We start from the raw sequence: 14,997 nt of genomic DNA on the forward strand, positions 1-14,997 counted from the left end.
ACCTGGAGCTATGGCCGGTGATCAGAACTTGCACTCCACCGCCATTAACGCGCACACTTCTGATCAGACCTGGTCTCTTTTATAAAGTTACTACAAGACTGCTTTCTACTGGAAAACCGTGAGCTTGCCCTCCCCAGCCCCACCCCGTGTGCTCCACTGACTTCCTCCTTTGCTTATTTGTAGCACAGACTGATTGTAGCCAAGTGAGAGAAGGAACAAATTCTCTTCTGGACATTTGATAATTGAGATTTTGGATTATTCATAATAACTATATAAACTTTGCGTCCCGATGCCCTTGAGCTCCTTCTAGAAATCAATGGCAGCATTGCATGAGAGTTTTTATATTCAGTCTTGAGAGGGCGATTCCCCTCTTCCTACACCAAATCTGATAGCCACCTGGACTATGAAATTATGAAGGTTTAATGGATTATGAAACTGTCTCAGAATCATGATTCCTGCTTAACTGAACACTTTTGGAATGTGGAATAATTAAACTTGATATTTGACCGTTTGCGTAACGGGATGAAAGGTTTCAAATATGGTCAGAGCATTTTCCTTGCCCAGAGGCTTTTTGAAAGCCCAGAGCTCGTACAGTGCAAGACACAGAACTACTTCAGTTTTCTAGCACTTTCCCCTGCTTAAGTAGCTTTAAACGAACTTTGCACCCACAGGTCACAGTTTCTTAGGAGTGGCTAATGACATCTTTAGTTCTTAGCTAAAAGAAATAGAGGAAGGAAAGTCAACCCATTGCCCTCTCTTCTAGCCAAGGCTGGCTGATTTCTAAGCAGATAAAACACCTTCATTCAAAGCGGGTCAGTCTCTTTTTAGCATCCTGCTGATAAATACTGCGGGGACAGGATGGAGCACTAAGCTTTATACACAGAAAAGCTGGCTGCTTTTTTGATGTTTCACTACTACTCCTCACTGTGTCATGGAAAGAGGCTTCTGTTTTTTTTTTTTTGAGAACCATGTTTAAAAACAAAAAGAGAAAAACAAATTAGTATTAACTAGATGCCAGGTGCCTTGCAGATGTGGAAACACAGCTGGGATTGCTGCCTCTTCTCACTCAATGGCATGTTGGACCGAATGGGTGCATGTTTCTAGTTTTTTCTCCCTTCCCCTTTTCCTTTGTCTTTCAAGTTAATTACATTGTGTGATTATTTTTTATCTGTTTTATCCTGTTTGTGTGATGAGTTTTAAAGGGGGGAAAAAATGAATACAATCCTGTAGCTGAATCCTTGGTGTGTGTTTGGGATGAGGGAGGGAGCATGGAGAAAAGTCCTTCTTTAAAAAAAGAAACACAACAAAAAATAAAACCTGAACATGTGTAAAATCCTGTATCATTTATGAAATATGTATAAAAGAGCAATGTACTTCTGGAACAATAAATAACTATTCAATTTTTGAATTGGTGCTCTTGAATAACATTGTTTTCCCCAGCTATATTGCATGTGTGGCAGCCACCTCCTGAGTTTCCTCCATTTCTTTCTGTTTAGGTGGTTTCTTCCTGACCTTCCATCACCAAGGCCGCGGTGGTGCAGATAATAGCTTTCCTGAAGAAGCTTGGATGGAGATCTTGCTGCTATACCTAGCCGCGTAACACAGGGATCTCAGGAGCAGTCAAGGTGGTGAGGTAGAAGTAGAGATGTTTGGCCTAACCAAGGGCTGTCTTGGTTTGACCAGCATAGTAGTTCCCTGTGGAGTCTGACAACATCTGGAGACTTGTGGCAGGTTGCAGGATAAGAATACGTATGAGCGTGTAACACCCAGCAACCTAAAACATACCAAGTGTTGTTAGCGTGTTTCTATATTGAGTTCAAGTGCTGCTTGAGAGGAAAACTCTCAAGATTTGACCTTTTATTCCTTCCTTTCTAAGCCCTTCATAGGTTCTGGTCTGATTAGTCCTGATGGCATATCTTCGTTAGCTTTAGGAATCAGCAGACTGTGTACTTTGTCCTAACTTCATGGCATGGTAGGATGAATGTTCAGTGCCAGAAGTTTTTTTGTTTTTTTTTTTTTTATCATGTCCAACTGTAAAAAGTCATGATTGGTCAGTTTTCCAACAGCTAAGTCTCTCGTGTGTTTTTAAAGACAGAAATGAGGGACTGGAAGCTGTTAGTTGTGACCTGTCTTTAATCACTGTTTAAATTTAGTTCAGCAACGCTGACAAACCCTCTTCTTCCAAGCAGCCCTTAGTCTGCTGCTGTGTACAGGCAGACTGCTTGGAACAATTGTGTAAAAACTCGTCCATTTTGTCATCCAGAAGAACTGAAGACTGTGACATCTAGCACCAAAGTCCCTATTTTGAAAGCGAAGAAATACTATGACAAAATGGTTCCTGCACATACTTTGATGTTGTTCTACAAATGATACGGGGAAAGGAGGGGTAAAGTAAGATTCTATAATTGTACCCTGAAGTAGGGGCTGTCCTGGGGGTCCTGTTGGTTTGTACCCCTGGAAGCCTCCTGTCTCACTCCTCTGGCACCTGGTCTCTGCTGGGGGTGGGTGGCACGACAGACCTCAACCTCTAATCTCCGTGTCTCTGCTTTTGCTGATGTTCAAGGGCATGATGTATGTTTTTGTTCTTTACGCTGTTGTGTACCAACATCAGCAGTGTTTTGCAAGAGCTACTTCATGTCCGAAAGACAGGCAGGTAATGGGGTCCTGTCCTGCTGGCAGCATTTTAAGAGCAGGCAGTGCTGCCTGAATCTTAATGTAGCAGTGTTCCTAAGCTCCTATGAAGGCTGAACAGCGGCATGTGCTGCAGTGTTCAGATGCCTCTTTTTCTACCACTTCGGTGTGTTTTTTTTTTTTAGCTTGACCTCTCTTCTCTCCTTTTCTGCAAGGGAACCTTTTGAATAAACACATATCAAGTTTAAAATTGTTTGGTTCCCCTCTGCTGTGCCCGAGAGGCTCCAAGGAAGGTGTTAATGGCTTCTTTTCCTTGAAGACCACAGGAAAAAACCTTTTTCCCTGTCCCTGTAATTCTTTATCTGGCAGGCAGTCACAATGAACACCTTGCTGCACCTTCTTACGCTTCCCTCTTGGTTTGCGTGGTGCTCTGAACCTGCTGTTGGCTGTCAAATCTTTGCACTGCATCAGTCAAGAAAAGCCAGCCAAGCTGCCTTGTCTTTCTAAGCCAGTGGAGCAGTTTATTTGACCTACTGTGTGCTTTTGTGTGGAATTGTAAGTACAAACTGCTTTCCTCTGCCACATTCTGTAACTATGTTGTTTTCATATATGGAAAACCTTTTTTATTTTGCATCTGAAGTATTTTCTACCTATTCCAATTATTCCCCTTAAAATCAGTTTTATTTCTATATTGACATAAAGGGTGAGAAGTAAGACACAGGCATGGAAACCAAACCTGCATCGTGTCTAAGTCCTGGAGCATCATGGAAGCTGGTGTTATGGTGCATCACTGTGGCTCTGTGAGCTTGTGAAAGATGGTTCGATTCCTATTTCTGCTTCTGCTGAGTTTTACAGTTGGGGGTTTGCTGTCTGTGTCCATCTGGGAATTGAGGATCATGGAAGAAAAGCTGGGTCCTGTAGGACCTCTGGAAAAACATTCTTAAACACCAAGTTCAGCACTGGGGGAGCTCAGTAAGGGAAAGGAAATTACTATTCTTCACTGAGAGTCGTGTGCTTGGCTGATTTTTCTATGGTCTTGGTGTTTTACTTGTGAGTTTGCTTGTAGTTGATCAACCTCACATTTGCTCCCTGATCTCAACACCTCTTCCCATTGGCACTGTGTCCTGGGACAAACTGTTTACAGAAATGAGGGCTATCTCAAAGTCCTTGACACTCTGCAATCCATCTCAGCAGCCTGTCAAGGCTTATTGTGAGCATACATCCTCCAGTTAATTGCAGACGGGTCCTGTCACGTGTGGTGGGCTCTCCTCGCTCTCGGTGGCAGGAAGTGTCGATTAGCTCTTCTGTCTGCCTCCTCTGGCAGGCTCCAGGAGCTGCTCCTGCACCAAGAGCTCTTGACACACCTCACTTTCACCCAACAGCAATGTTTGACAAAAAGACCAGCCCCAGCCAGCACTGCATGTCTTTATTCATCAGTCCGTTTCATACAGCATGACACTTTCCAACCTAGCTAGCTGCCTTTTTCAAGACTTCGAGCTCCTGAGCAGGTTGGGAAGGTCCCACCTCTTGGGTACTAACATAAAATCCCAGCCCTTTAATTTAATATCACTTTCCTTGTTTGTACCATTTAACAAAGGGATCATCTGTTTGGAGCAGAGTTCTTTTCTCCCTCAGGATTAATTGCTCTAGCTCCCAGAGGCAGAGATTGACAGTGGCCTATTCCACTACCAGCTGCTCTTCTGTGTGGGGGAACCAGGCTCGTGTACGTCACCTGGAGCAAGTGGCAGATTAACACACACAAAAAAATGCTGATAGAAGACTCAATCTTTCTTTCTGTGGATGTTCAGAGGCAGCACACTGAATTTTCTACAGCTTTATACTTTTTTCTTGAACTAGATAGTTACAGTGATTTGGGACAGAGCCAGCCGTGAAAATGCTGGGGCATCTCTATCTTTACTCCCTTGGGGTAACTTGAAAGGGACTGTTTGTGAGACCTTTGAGGCTGAAAGCTGCTGTGATGCAACTGATTTCCTTATGTTAACTACTAGTTGTCAGTCACATAAAATTGTCAAAGCAGTCCTCGTGTCAGCCCTAATATACCACTTCCACAATAAAAGCAGCTGGTAACAAAATAGTTCCGAGAGAAATACACACACTTCTAACATAAATAGAAAATTAAATTCAAACCTGTCAGTTTTATTTACCCAGGAACTCAGGTATGAATCAACCTCTGAATGAAAATGGCAAATATAACTTCCCCTGCCTTGCTGTATTATTCTGTGTTCAATTTTAGTTTCTCTTCTGGGAATTCACATCATTCACCTCTTGAGGGTTATCTGCCTTACTAGCTTGGCGGAGTGAATGTGTTCTTCTTTCCTGTTGTTGAAAAAAACTTTTCTGGTACCACAAGCTGTCAGCACAATATAACCACTAAGATATTTTTTTTGGTGGTGGGAGCAATGACGGCTGCTTTTGTTGTTCACTGTAATCATTCACTGCTGAAAAAGGCCCTACCGCTGGGGTGGAGCATGCTGGGCTTCGCCACCAAGGGAAACACCCAGGCACAGAGATACCAACCACTGAGAAATTTCTATAATGTGCAGCGTAGGTGCTCCATCTCCACGGAACAGCCAAATACCCAATTCCTTGCCTCATGCAAACTTTAAGTGAAAAGAACAAAGCCATTTTTTTCCCCACTGGGATTTGAAGCAAGCATATCAACCTTGACATTCTTCCTTTTTGCCTGCTGTGAAAGTGGGGGGCGTAAGGGAAACGGGGAAATGGTTTGATTGTGCCATTGCTGTAGGGTTAGCTGCGCTCTGCTGCTGGAGACCCTTCTGCTTGCAGATGATATTTGGGGTGAGCTGTACGACCCCTGTTCAGAAGCAGGGAGGGACTTGCCTATGTACAGACGTTTATGTGTACATACACGTTAAAACAGATTTAAATCTAGTGTTCATGGTAGGAGCTACAGCTTAGTGGGAAGAAAGGAAAGATTCCTTTGTGCTCATTCGTGCTGTCCTTGGTGTAGCTCATTGCCAAACGTGGTGTTTGGTTTGCCTTCGTAGAGAACAGATGTCAGAAAGCTGGGGGCTAGCATGGTCATCTCATCTGTAGGCAGAGCATGTGGGTCTGACCTGCCACATGGCCTGGTTTTATGCGAAGAAGCAAGGCAGAGGTTCTCAGTACTCAGTTTTGCATGGAAGGTAATTCAGTACTGTTGGGTTTCTTGCCTTTTTTAAAAAAAGAAGACAGAACATAAGACTACTGCAGAAAGATGCCTTTGCCTTTGTTTGATGATCTCCGTGATGGTTGGGTTATGTGACCAGCAGTGGAAAGGGTCTTTGTCTAACAGAGGAACAGCTTACTTCCTTGTGGGGCACCAGCCCTTCACTTTGACTGATGTTCCCATTGTGGCCCTGGTCCCAGCACTCGTTTGCAATCTCTGCTCAGAAGGCTCAGTTCTCCTCTGGCCACTATTTCCTGCAGTTAAAGCTCCCTAGCTGGCGTTTTCTGACTGAGGGGGAGCCATGAAGTCGTATGACTTGGGGAAGGAGCAGAGATAACAATGAGCACCCATCTGCTCCTCTCTTCCATCCCTTCGGGATGTCCGGGTGTCCCCTGGTTAGAATTCCCCTCCAGATAAGATAGTGGAGGTGTCACCGTGGGGCAGTCAGGCAAGAAAACAATAGCGAGTTGTGTCCAAAAAACAAGATCGATCAGTAACTGCACCTCTTGTCAGTAAGGGGCAGAGCTGCTCTGGAGAGGTCAAGGCTGGTGTTGTACCCCGCATCCCTTCAGCTTCTTCCTCTGATAAACTTCCACAAGAGCTATCCCAGTTGCTTTTCAGAAAGCCTGGGGTCAGAAGCCGCACTGAGGGGAAGGCTGCAAGAGCCACAGCATTGCAAGGGCTTCCAAGGCTGTGTTACTCAAGTGGTAACTGTGCCTCGGTTGAGTGGGATGTTCCAGTACTTGTTTTTCTGCCTCTGCTTTGTTGTCCAGCTGCAGCCAGTGTCTTCAATGGGTGAGTGAAGAGCCATTGCTTTCTAGCTTATTCTGTTCACCATCTTTAAGGTTCGTGCTGAGCACTGGTGTGCTTAGGTGACAGACTGGGAGATGTGAGAGATCCTTTTTCTTCGAGTGTGGTGTGAAATTTCTTCCAGGTGGAAAGGTCTTTGTCTCAGAGCGTGGTGCCTTCCCTACTGGGAGAATCTTCACTGCTAAGCACTGGGGGATTTTCTTCTCCTCTAGCAGGAGAGACTCTACACATAGCTGTTAAGCTACTTTTTCACCCTTTCCCTGGCAAATCTGAATTGAATTTAGAGTCATAATGCAGTGCTGCTTATTTGTGCCAGAGCAGATCGCCAGTACACAGGGCACGTAGGATTAATCTCTGAAGAATGGTGGGCTTATGAATGCCTGCTAGAGCCCGATTTGTCATCCAGTATATACGTTAGCATGTCAGCTAGAGAGCTAATGATACCATCAAGATTACAGATTGTAAAGCTTTACTTGATGGCTGATGCTTGTCAGGCTGAATTGCTCAGGCCATGCGGAAAGTGTTGGGGAGGAAAAAAATTGAGCCATGAAAAACGGAGGGGACTGGAGACAGTTGTATGTCTTGAGCAAAACCCCAGCGCCTTCAGCCTCTGGGGAGAAGAGGAGAGAGGTTGATTGGCTGGTTCTTTATTACTGTGGAGTTTCTTCATAAAAACTCAAATTAGTTTTCAGTAAGCTGTGGTACAGAGCGCTGTGTGTCTGTGGGGACGTTGGCCAGGGGGAGCATTGGCAGTCTGAGGGGGGCTATGCAGGTCTGCAGTGCTCTAAAGAGCAACGGCTGCTTTTCCTGCTCATCTACCTGCTCTTTAGGCCATCCTGAAGCTCTCAGAGAAGTGGAAGAGGGGAGGGGGTGCTATCTCATTTCCCCTGGAGTGCTTGCTTCCAGCTCCCTCTGAGCCACTGCATCTTCATCTCAGTGGATTTTGTCTTTAAATTATCTCCTGTCTGTTTAGGAGACAATGTGATTTCCCAGCATGAGTGTTTGCAGAGTCTATCTACAAAAGATATTTCATAAAGTTAATTATACTGTATAAAAGCTAATGAGAATGTGTGTATTTTTGGTGCTGCCCAGCTGGGAAGCTGACAGGGCATTCCTTGCTTTGCCTCGTTTGGCTTTTAACACAAAAAGCTTTTAATCTTAGTCAGTGACTCACCCTAAGGCCATACCAAATCACGTTGTGGAAGCCAAGAGCGTTACACTGAGGGAAGCCCAGAGGAAGCTATTTTCAGCTGTGTGCAGAGAAAAGGCAGGACTAATCTTTTCTGGTCTTGAGAAGTCAAGCTTGAACAGCGCTGCTGCTGTCTGTGGGTAAGGGCAGGAGGCAAGGAGAGGCAGGTAGAAGAGAGAGCTCATGAAGCCTGCCAAATCCCAACAGACTCCTGCTGCAGTCCTTCTCCTGCTCCTCGGGAGACCTGAGGGCTGCCTGTGGTGAGAGCAGATCTGCTGCTCTGCATATCTCATGAATTATGGCACTGGAGAGCACCTTTGTAACCCAGAGCTGTTCTCCCTGTGCCAGCTTGCAGCTCTGCAGCACTCTTGTGGCTACAGCAGCTGCTCCTATCTTTTAGACTGCATTTGAGGCCAAACAAAACGTGACAGTGGCCGAGGACGGCACAAGGATTTTAGTCTAGAGAAATGCTGTGTTAGTGGAGAGGTACAGGACAGCACGTCAGTGAGGCAGATGTTTACAGAGGGTGCAGCTCACTAAGGGTGACCTGAAGTCCCTGGTCAGAAGCACATAGACTTCCCGTTTTCAAGTCAGTGAAGCACATCAAAATACTGAACCAAGAAGGTTTGCCTGCATCCAGAGCATTCTGGTAAAAAAACATAATGTGTCCTCCCCACCCCAAATTGCATCAGCTATTGTTCAAGCAAAATAAGAGAGAACAGTTTTAGAACTTGAAATGCGATGCAGAAGGTACAGTGTATTCCAGGCTGCCAGCGTTTGATCAGAATGATTGGTTTTATTAGCCTACTTCTAGCAAATGATAATCAATTCTCCTTACTCAAGACAATATTAGCATTCATTTCACTTAATAGGGAATAGTTAGTCACAGGTAAGTGGTGCTTAATCAGGTATTAAATGTACGTGGAAGTGAAACCTCCGGGCTTGTAGTGAGGAAGCTGCCAAATCAGGGTTAATTAGGAGAAGACTGAAAATGTAACGAACACTTTAATTCTTCATTTTTTTCTCCCTGTGCTATTCTCCTGTAATAATTATTTGCAGAAAGTTCAGAAAGGGCTTGAAAAGAAACACGCTCCTTGATCCTGGAGTGAACAGACAAGTCCACGCGTTTGTATCTTGCCCTCACAAACAAACACTTCACTCACAAACATCTCATCTCCTATGGGAGATCAAGAGGGTTTGTGGGCTTGCAAGGAATGTGACTGCGTAGAGCCAAACATTTTGAAGGTCCTTATTCAGACCCTCATGCTCTCTAGTTTTTAAGATAATAAATCAAGAGATCTGAGGAAGCTGTGTCAAATGCAGGGAGGCAACATCATCCCACAAAATCACAATAGATAAATCATGAAGGTAGGCAGCACTGGGCAGAGGGAGAATTGAGCAATGGAGTCCCTGCAGAAGACCAGGGTGGTCTTAAGAGGGGGCTACTTTTTCTCCCTGTTGATCCACTGCAGCATTTTCCAAACTAGATGGATTTGAGTTATAGCTCTTTAAACTCACCGTGGTACAAGCGTACACAGCTGTACAAGAGACAATGAGGAAGAAAGTCCAGTAAATGGAGCAGGGTCACTTTCTCCTACTTCACCTCTCTTGGTTAGAGACAGTCTGCTGGGCTATAGATCAGCTCCAGTGTGACCTGGGATAGGCAGTTCTTATATTCTGCTGTTTAAAACTGTGCCCTGAAATGAGTAGGAGCTGATAAATTATGCTTGCAGAGTACTTGCAATTATATAGGAGTCTAATAACTGAAATTGCATATTTTCTTTCTGTACGCCTTAAATGTAGCGTTCCTGTCCGATGTCTTGCAGTTCACCTTTTAACTGACACTTTGCAGGGTGATCTCTGGCTGCAGTTATGGCAACTTGACTGTGAGGGCTGAAACGAGCTGTAGGTGGATTTTTAGGGAGGCTGCATAACCTGTCTGAACCCTTGTCCTCTTCTCCAGGACATCACCAGTCACTTCAGGAGGGGCTTGCAGAGGCTCAGTTAGCGCTTGACCCACGGGTGGATGTCCTGGGCTTGACCCAGTGCTCCCAGGACATACTTGTGGTAAAAATCCCTCCCCAGACTTCAGGTTTGCTTATTTTTTTTTTCCCGTCCTACCCTACAGCAGCTAAGAGCAAGTCAGACTGTTGCATAATGTTGTCAGAGCTCAGATAGTTCACTCCTTCCAAGACATTCAAGCCAAGCTGTCAGAATTTTCCATGAGGCAGTTAGTTAGCTGGTACTGCTGTCTCACCCCAGGGATCTCTATCTATCACAACGATTCTGTTAAGTCAGGAGTAGAAAAAGAAAATTTGTTGCGCTCCTTGCAATTATAAATCAACAACTCAGTCTGTATCTGCTTGATGTTCTCTCTTGTGTCTTGCTGCATGTCTCAGCCCTGGACCCCTGCTCTGCCTACATCAGCCTGAACGAGCCCTGGAGGAACACGGATCATCAGATAAATGGCTCCCATGGCCAGCCCACGTGCGACAGTCAGATCGACGGCGAGTGGTATCGCTTCACTGGCATGGCTGGCGACGCCATGCCTACCTTCTGCATCCCCGAGAACCACTGCGGGACCCATGCTCCCATCTGGCTGAACGGCAGCCACCCGCGAGAGGCGGACGGCATCGTCTCGCGCCAGGCCTGCGCCAGCTTCAATGGCAACTGCTGCCTCTGGAATACCACGATAGATGTCAAGGCGTGTCCGGGAGGGTACTACGTCTATCACTTGACCAAGCCCAGCGTTTGTTTCCACGCGTACTGCGGGCGTAAGTAGCTGCAGAAAGCTCTTTTCTGAAACCCACTCATCCCCACAGGGCAGGAAAAGTAGCGAGGATCCAGACCCCTGCGAGAGACTGACTGATTTTTGCTTTCTCACCCAGAGCACGTCAGGTGATGCAGTGCCTGCCTGCACGGTGCTGATCAGCCCGCTTCACCTCCATGAGTTCCAGCCTTCAGTCAGCTAGCAGAAAGCTTCCACAGCCAACCTGGCTGCAGTGGTTTAATGCTCACTGTGTGCCCTATGGTTTGTCTTGGCACGCTACCAAAGCCACAATTTGCATCTCTGACTTACAGTAATTAAACCAGATTGTTTCTGATCAGCTTCAGCAGTTTGGCTTCCTTGTTGTGGGCCAGGTCTGTGACTGATGGACTGGCTGCAGGGTGCGAAGCTGACAGTACAAATGCAGTATTTTCAGTGCACGCTCAGTGGTTTGTGTTGACAATGCTGTCGTTGTGCCCTAGATTTTTATGACATCTGTGATGTGGTGGATTGCCAGGACTCCTGCCTGGACACCAATGACTGCACATGTTCCCTGGGGACAACGCTAGGACCTGACGGACAGACATGTCTGGGTAAGTGCAGAAACAAGCTGTGGCAGTCTTTGCTGCCAGTAGCAGTCTCCTTGTAAGATCCTGGTACAGTGTCGTGGGTTTTCAGGAAGGGCCGTGCATTCTGTCACTAGAAATCCTCCCAGACTTTTTCCTCCAAGACTCTTGGCTGGCATAGGGCTACACGCTAGGCTTTGCTGTACCTACTGCTCTTGTGGGGCTCTGGCCAGGGACTGAAGGGAAGCAAAAGGATTGTGGGCTGCAGCACAGCCTCGGTGCTTTGAGCAGCATGACAAGGCAGCGCCTGGCACTTGGTGGCTGTGCTGGCAGCGACCTGCACGGCCAGGAGGGGTGGAGGCGGAGGGCGGCATGTGAGAGCAGAGCAGAGAAGATGGGGTTTAGGAATTTGGGAGAGAATCCCCATCAGCTCCTGAGGAGAGGACAGCTGCTGTTGTGTGTGTGGTGCTGAGCACCTGGGCTGCAAGGTCTTGGGAAGAAAATGGTCAGTGGGGCAGGAAGGGACAAGGAAGGGGTGGCTGCTGGGGACCTGCAGGTCCACACTGATGGATGGATGGAAAGAGGTGATGTGGGGGGAGGAAGGGGTGCTAACATCTGGGGGAAGTGGGATCTCAGCTTTGTCTCCGAGGCTTGATTTGGTGGAGAAGTTGAGAGCAGAGCTGGCCCAGGAGGCTGTGTGCCAGATGAGTTTTTTCCATACAGACTCAAGCTGACAAAGCAGGCGTGGGTGGTTTCTTTCTTCACACTCCTCTTGTCTGTGGGCATCAGGGTAGGGGCCACAGTTGTTGCAGTCTGTGGAAAGAGCAGCCTGCCCCTGATGCAGATTTATGCTTGCTCACCCTTTCTACAGAATAGTTTTGCTAAAACTGCTCCGTCTCTCTGCAGCCGAGTGACTGTAATTTGCTGCGAGACTGACTTAGCCCTCACAGCAAATTAAAAGCATCTATCGGCTGCTTCTCCGCAAGACCTGCAGGCACAAGTGCCCCTGGCAAGCAGCAGCACTCGATAAATGTGTGGCAGGCTCAGGAAAGGCCTGCCTGCACGGGCTGGCGATACCTTCATCCTTCTGAGGCCAGGTGGGGCAGGATTTCTGCACTGCTGCTTCTCCTCACGATAAGCAGATGGCACAATGGTTCAGCTGTAGTAATCACATCCGCTTACCTGCCTGCATCCCTCTCTTGTCATATGGCTCAGTTTTCCTTCTACTGACTTTTGTGCTGAGGAATTGCACGTTCATGCCTGCTTTGAATGCAATCCCGCCAGCCTTCCAAGGAAAACAAACAAGTCCATGTTAGCTTTTCGTGTGCCTTTCCTCTATGGGGAATGTTCTCCCCTTCCCAGCTCGCTGGGAGCTGAGGATGCTGCAGTAATGCAAAGCAGCTTGTGTCTGTGAACCTCCCCTCTGCTGGGCTGACTTCTCTTCAGTGTGTTAGATATTTTGAACCCCATTTAGAACTGCTGATCCCAATTTATATTGCCATTTGCAAACTTACCCAGGGGTTAAAGTTAGCTCTTATGTTTTGTAATGGAGCCACCTGTTCCACTGAAGGTGAATTGCTGGGTACAGCCCTTTCCCAAGCCAAGCTCTAGGACGTCCTAGCAACATTTCTGAGCCCTTGCTAGCAGCCCTTTTGCTGTTCACCCTCTGTTTTTTAGCAGCTTTAGTTTTATTTTTAGAAGGGAAAGTGTGGAGCCTGTAGAGTTGCAGAAAGAGAAGTGTTTGTGTCTCTCCTGGCCATGCTTCCTCCCTCCCAAGGCTGGGTAGCAGACATTTCTTTGGCTAAAATACTTAATTCCTGTCACCCGTGGAAGGAGCTGCCACCACTGGCTGCAAGCTGCGGATATTGTCTTGTATCTGGGACCTCTTTCACCTGAGAGAGAGCATCTCTGACCTGTCTCTTAAAGTGGTGTTTGTCTTTTTTTGTTTTTAAGCTTCTGACAGCTAGTAAATGGTAGCTCCTAAGCTGTTTTGGTGAAACCCTGTGTGAGCAGTGATTGATAACCTCAGCGTTCTGGCCTGCCTGCGAGAAATCATCAGTTTTGTGGCTCGGCGATAGCAATGGCTGCGACCCCCTCTCTCCTATTTGATTCATTTACTGCACACAGAGATTAAATAAGGCTGAAGAATGAGAATCTCAGAGAACAAAGTACTTTTCCAAAAAAAAAACAAACAAAACAGATAGATGGACACAGAGGAACTGTAACCTTTAAATAGGGAAAATCAGGAGAAGTTTTCACAGCTTTACTGAGAGACTCAAAAGCATCATGTGTGCTTTTTCAGTTAATAAATACCTGTTTCTGTTCTGCAAGAGCACTTGAGCTGTCCGGGGCAGGGAGCAGCCAGAACCAGGACAAGGAGACAGAATGCTGAAATTTCTCAGGATGTGATTTTCTTGGGAAGCTCCATGGAATTCATTGTGTGTTTTGGTTTGATTTCAGCTTTGTTTATATGTTTACAGCTGTTTTTTTATTCTTGTGTCTTTATTTTGAAATAAAGGTTGAATCATTTAAAGTTGCTGCAGGGTAATTGTACACTTGTAGCAGCAGCAGGTGTGATGCAAAAATAGATGGGGTTTATTTCTGACCAATTCTGGTATTCACCTGCTTTCACCGTGTAGGGAAGTCATGTTCACTCCGTTGTAACATCTTTGTGAATGGGGGGGGAAATGGTTTAGGATGAGAGGATAAATGGAAGCTTGAGCTCCCTCAGCATGCGGAACTAATTTGGAAGTTTCCCAGTGGGACTGTGTCCATCTTTACTCTGAAATGGCTGCTGCATGCATGCAGCTTTTCCCCACAACTGCTTTGCTCCTGAGCTAGACACAGCATGACAAAACACTGCTGCTGTCACTAGGCAGAGGTCTTTATTGCTTAGTGGGATATCATGGGGCTAGGAAATCGACTCCACAGCCCAGCCAGCACTCCCCCGTAGCAGCCCCTTTTTGCCAGATGCGTCTACCAGCGGGCACGTTCTGACAGTTTGCTTTTTGCAGATGAAAATGAATGCGAGCAGGGCAACGGAGGCTGCAGCGAATTTTGCGTTAACCTGAAGAACTCCTACCGCTGTGAGTGCGGGGTTGGGCGCACGCTGGGGAGCGACGGGAAGAGCTGTGAAGGTGAGGTTTCAGCTCTGACAGCCTGCTGGGAACAGCGTAAATCATTCCCTTTCCCTGGCCGTGCGAGTTCTGTCTTGGCCCCTTGCAGCGGGGATGAAATGTCACTCATATCACTTCCCTGCTTGCCAGTGGTGCTGTTCCTGAAACAGCCTTCTAATCAAGCCTCCTGGTTGTGCTCCCTGCCTTGTCCATTTCTGTTGGGATTTGCTTGTGTTTTTCCCTGCAGGGGGAAAGGCACTGCATCTGAGAGACTGGTTGTCCAGACAGAGCCAGTTATTGCTGGAGGTGCTGGGATGTGGCTCAGGAGATTTGTATGATAAGCGTGGAGGAGAAGATTTAACTTTACTCTTCTTTCACAGCTGGCATTAGGTGTGGGGTAGTGTCATGAGATTAGGCTAGAGTATGAGGACCTCTTCTCCTCCCAGGACAGAGACTGAGGAGAGAGGGAGCCTGTGTGTGAGCAGAAGCCAGAGTTAAGATGAGGGCTACATTTGGCCTGTTTGGTTTTTGTAAGGGATTAGTTGTGGTCTTTGCTGTACGCAGCTACTGCAGTTACCTCCCCATAGTGGCACAGCAAGGTAGAAAATCTTTGAAGAGTTTAAACTGGTGGCTTGGCAGGGACATAAAGACCAAGCTGTTGTTTTGGGCTGTTGTCACTAGCAATGCACAAACATCTTTGGGCAGAAAAAAAAACAGCAAATCCTGAC

At 46.6% G+C, this 14,997-nt stretch overlaps 1 protein-coding gene across 1 annotated transcript in view; it reads left to right on the forward strand.

The window, feature by feature from the left end:
- The first annotated feature begins 6 nt into the window (after positions 1-6).
- Positions 7-14,997, forward strand: part of OIT3 (oncoprotein induced transcript 3) — a 33,500-nt gene continuing 18,509 nt past the window's right edge. Inside the window, exons 1-4 of the mRNA XM_084525110.1 lie at positions 7-6,616; positions 10,220-10,594; positions 11,070-11,180; positions 14,168-14,290. Coding sequence (XP_084381236.1) covers positions 6,553-6,616; positions 10,220-10,594; positions 11,070-11,180; positions 14,168-14,290 — 673 coding nt within the window. The 5' untranslated portion in view covers positions 7-6,552. The remainder of the gene's footprint in view (positions 6,617-10,219; positions 10,595-11,069; positions 11,181-14,167; positions 14,291-14,997) is intronic.

Source organism: Aythya ferina, assembly GCF_964211825.1.
Source record: "Aythya ferina genome assembly, chromosome: 7".
Lineage (NCBI taxonomy): Eukaryota > Metazoa > Chordata > Aves > Anseriformes > Anatidae > Aythya > Aythya ferina.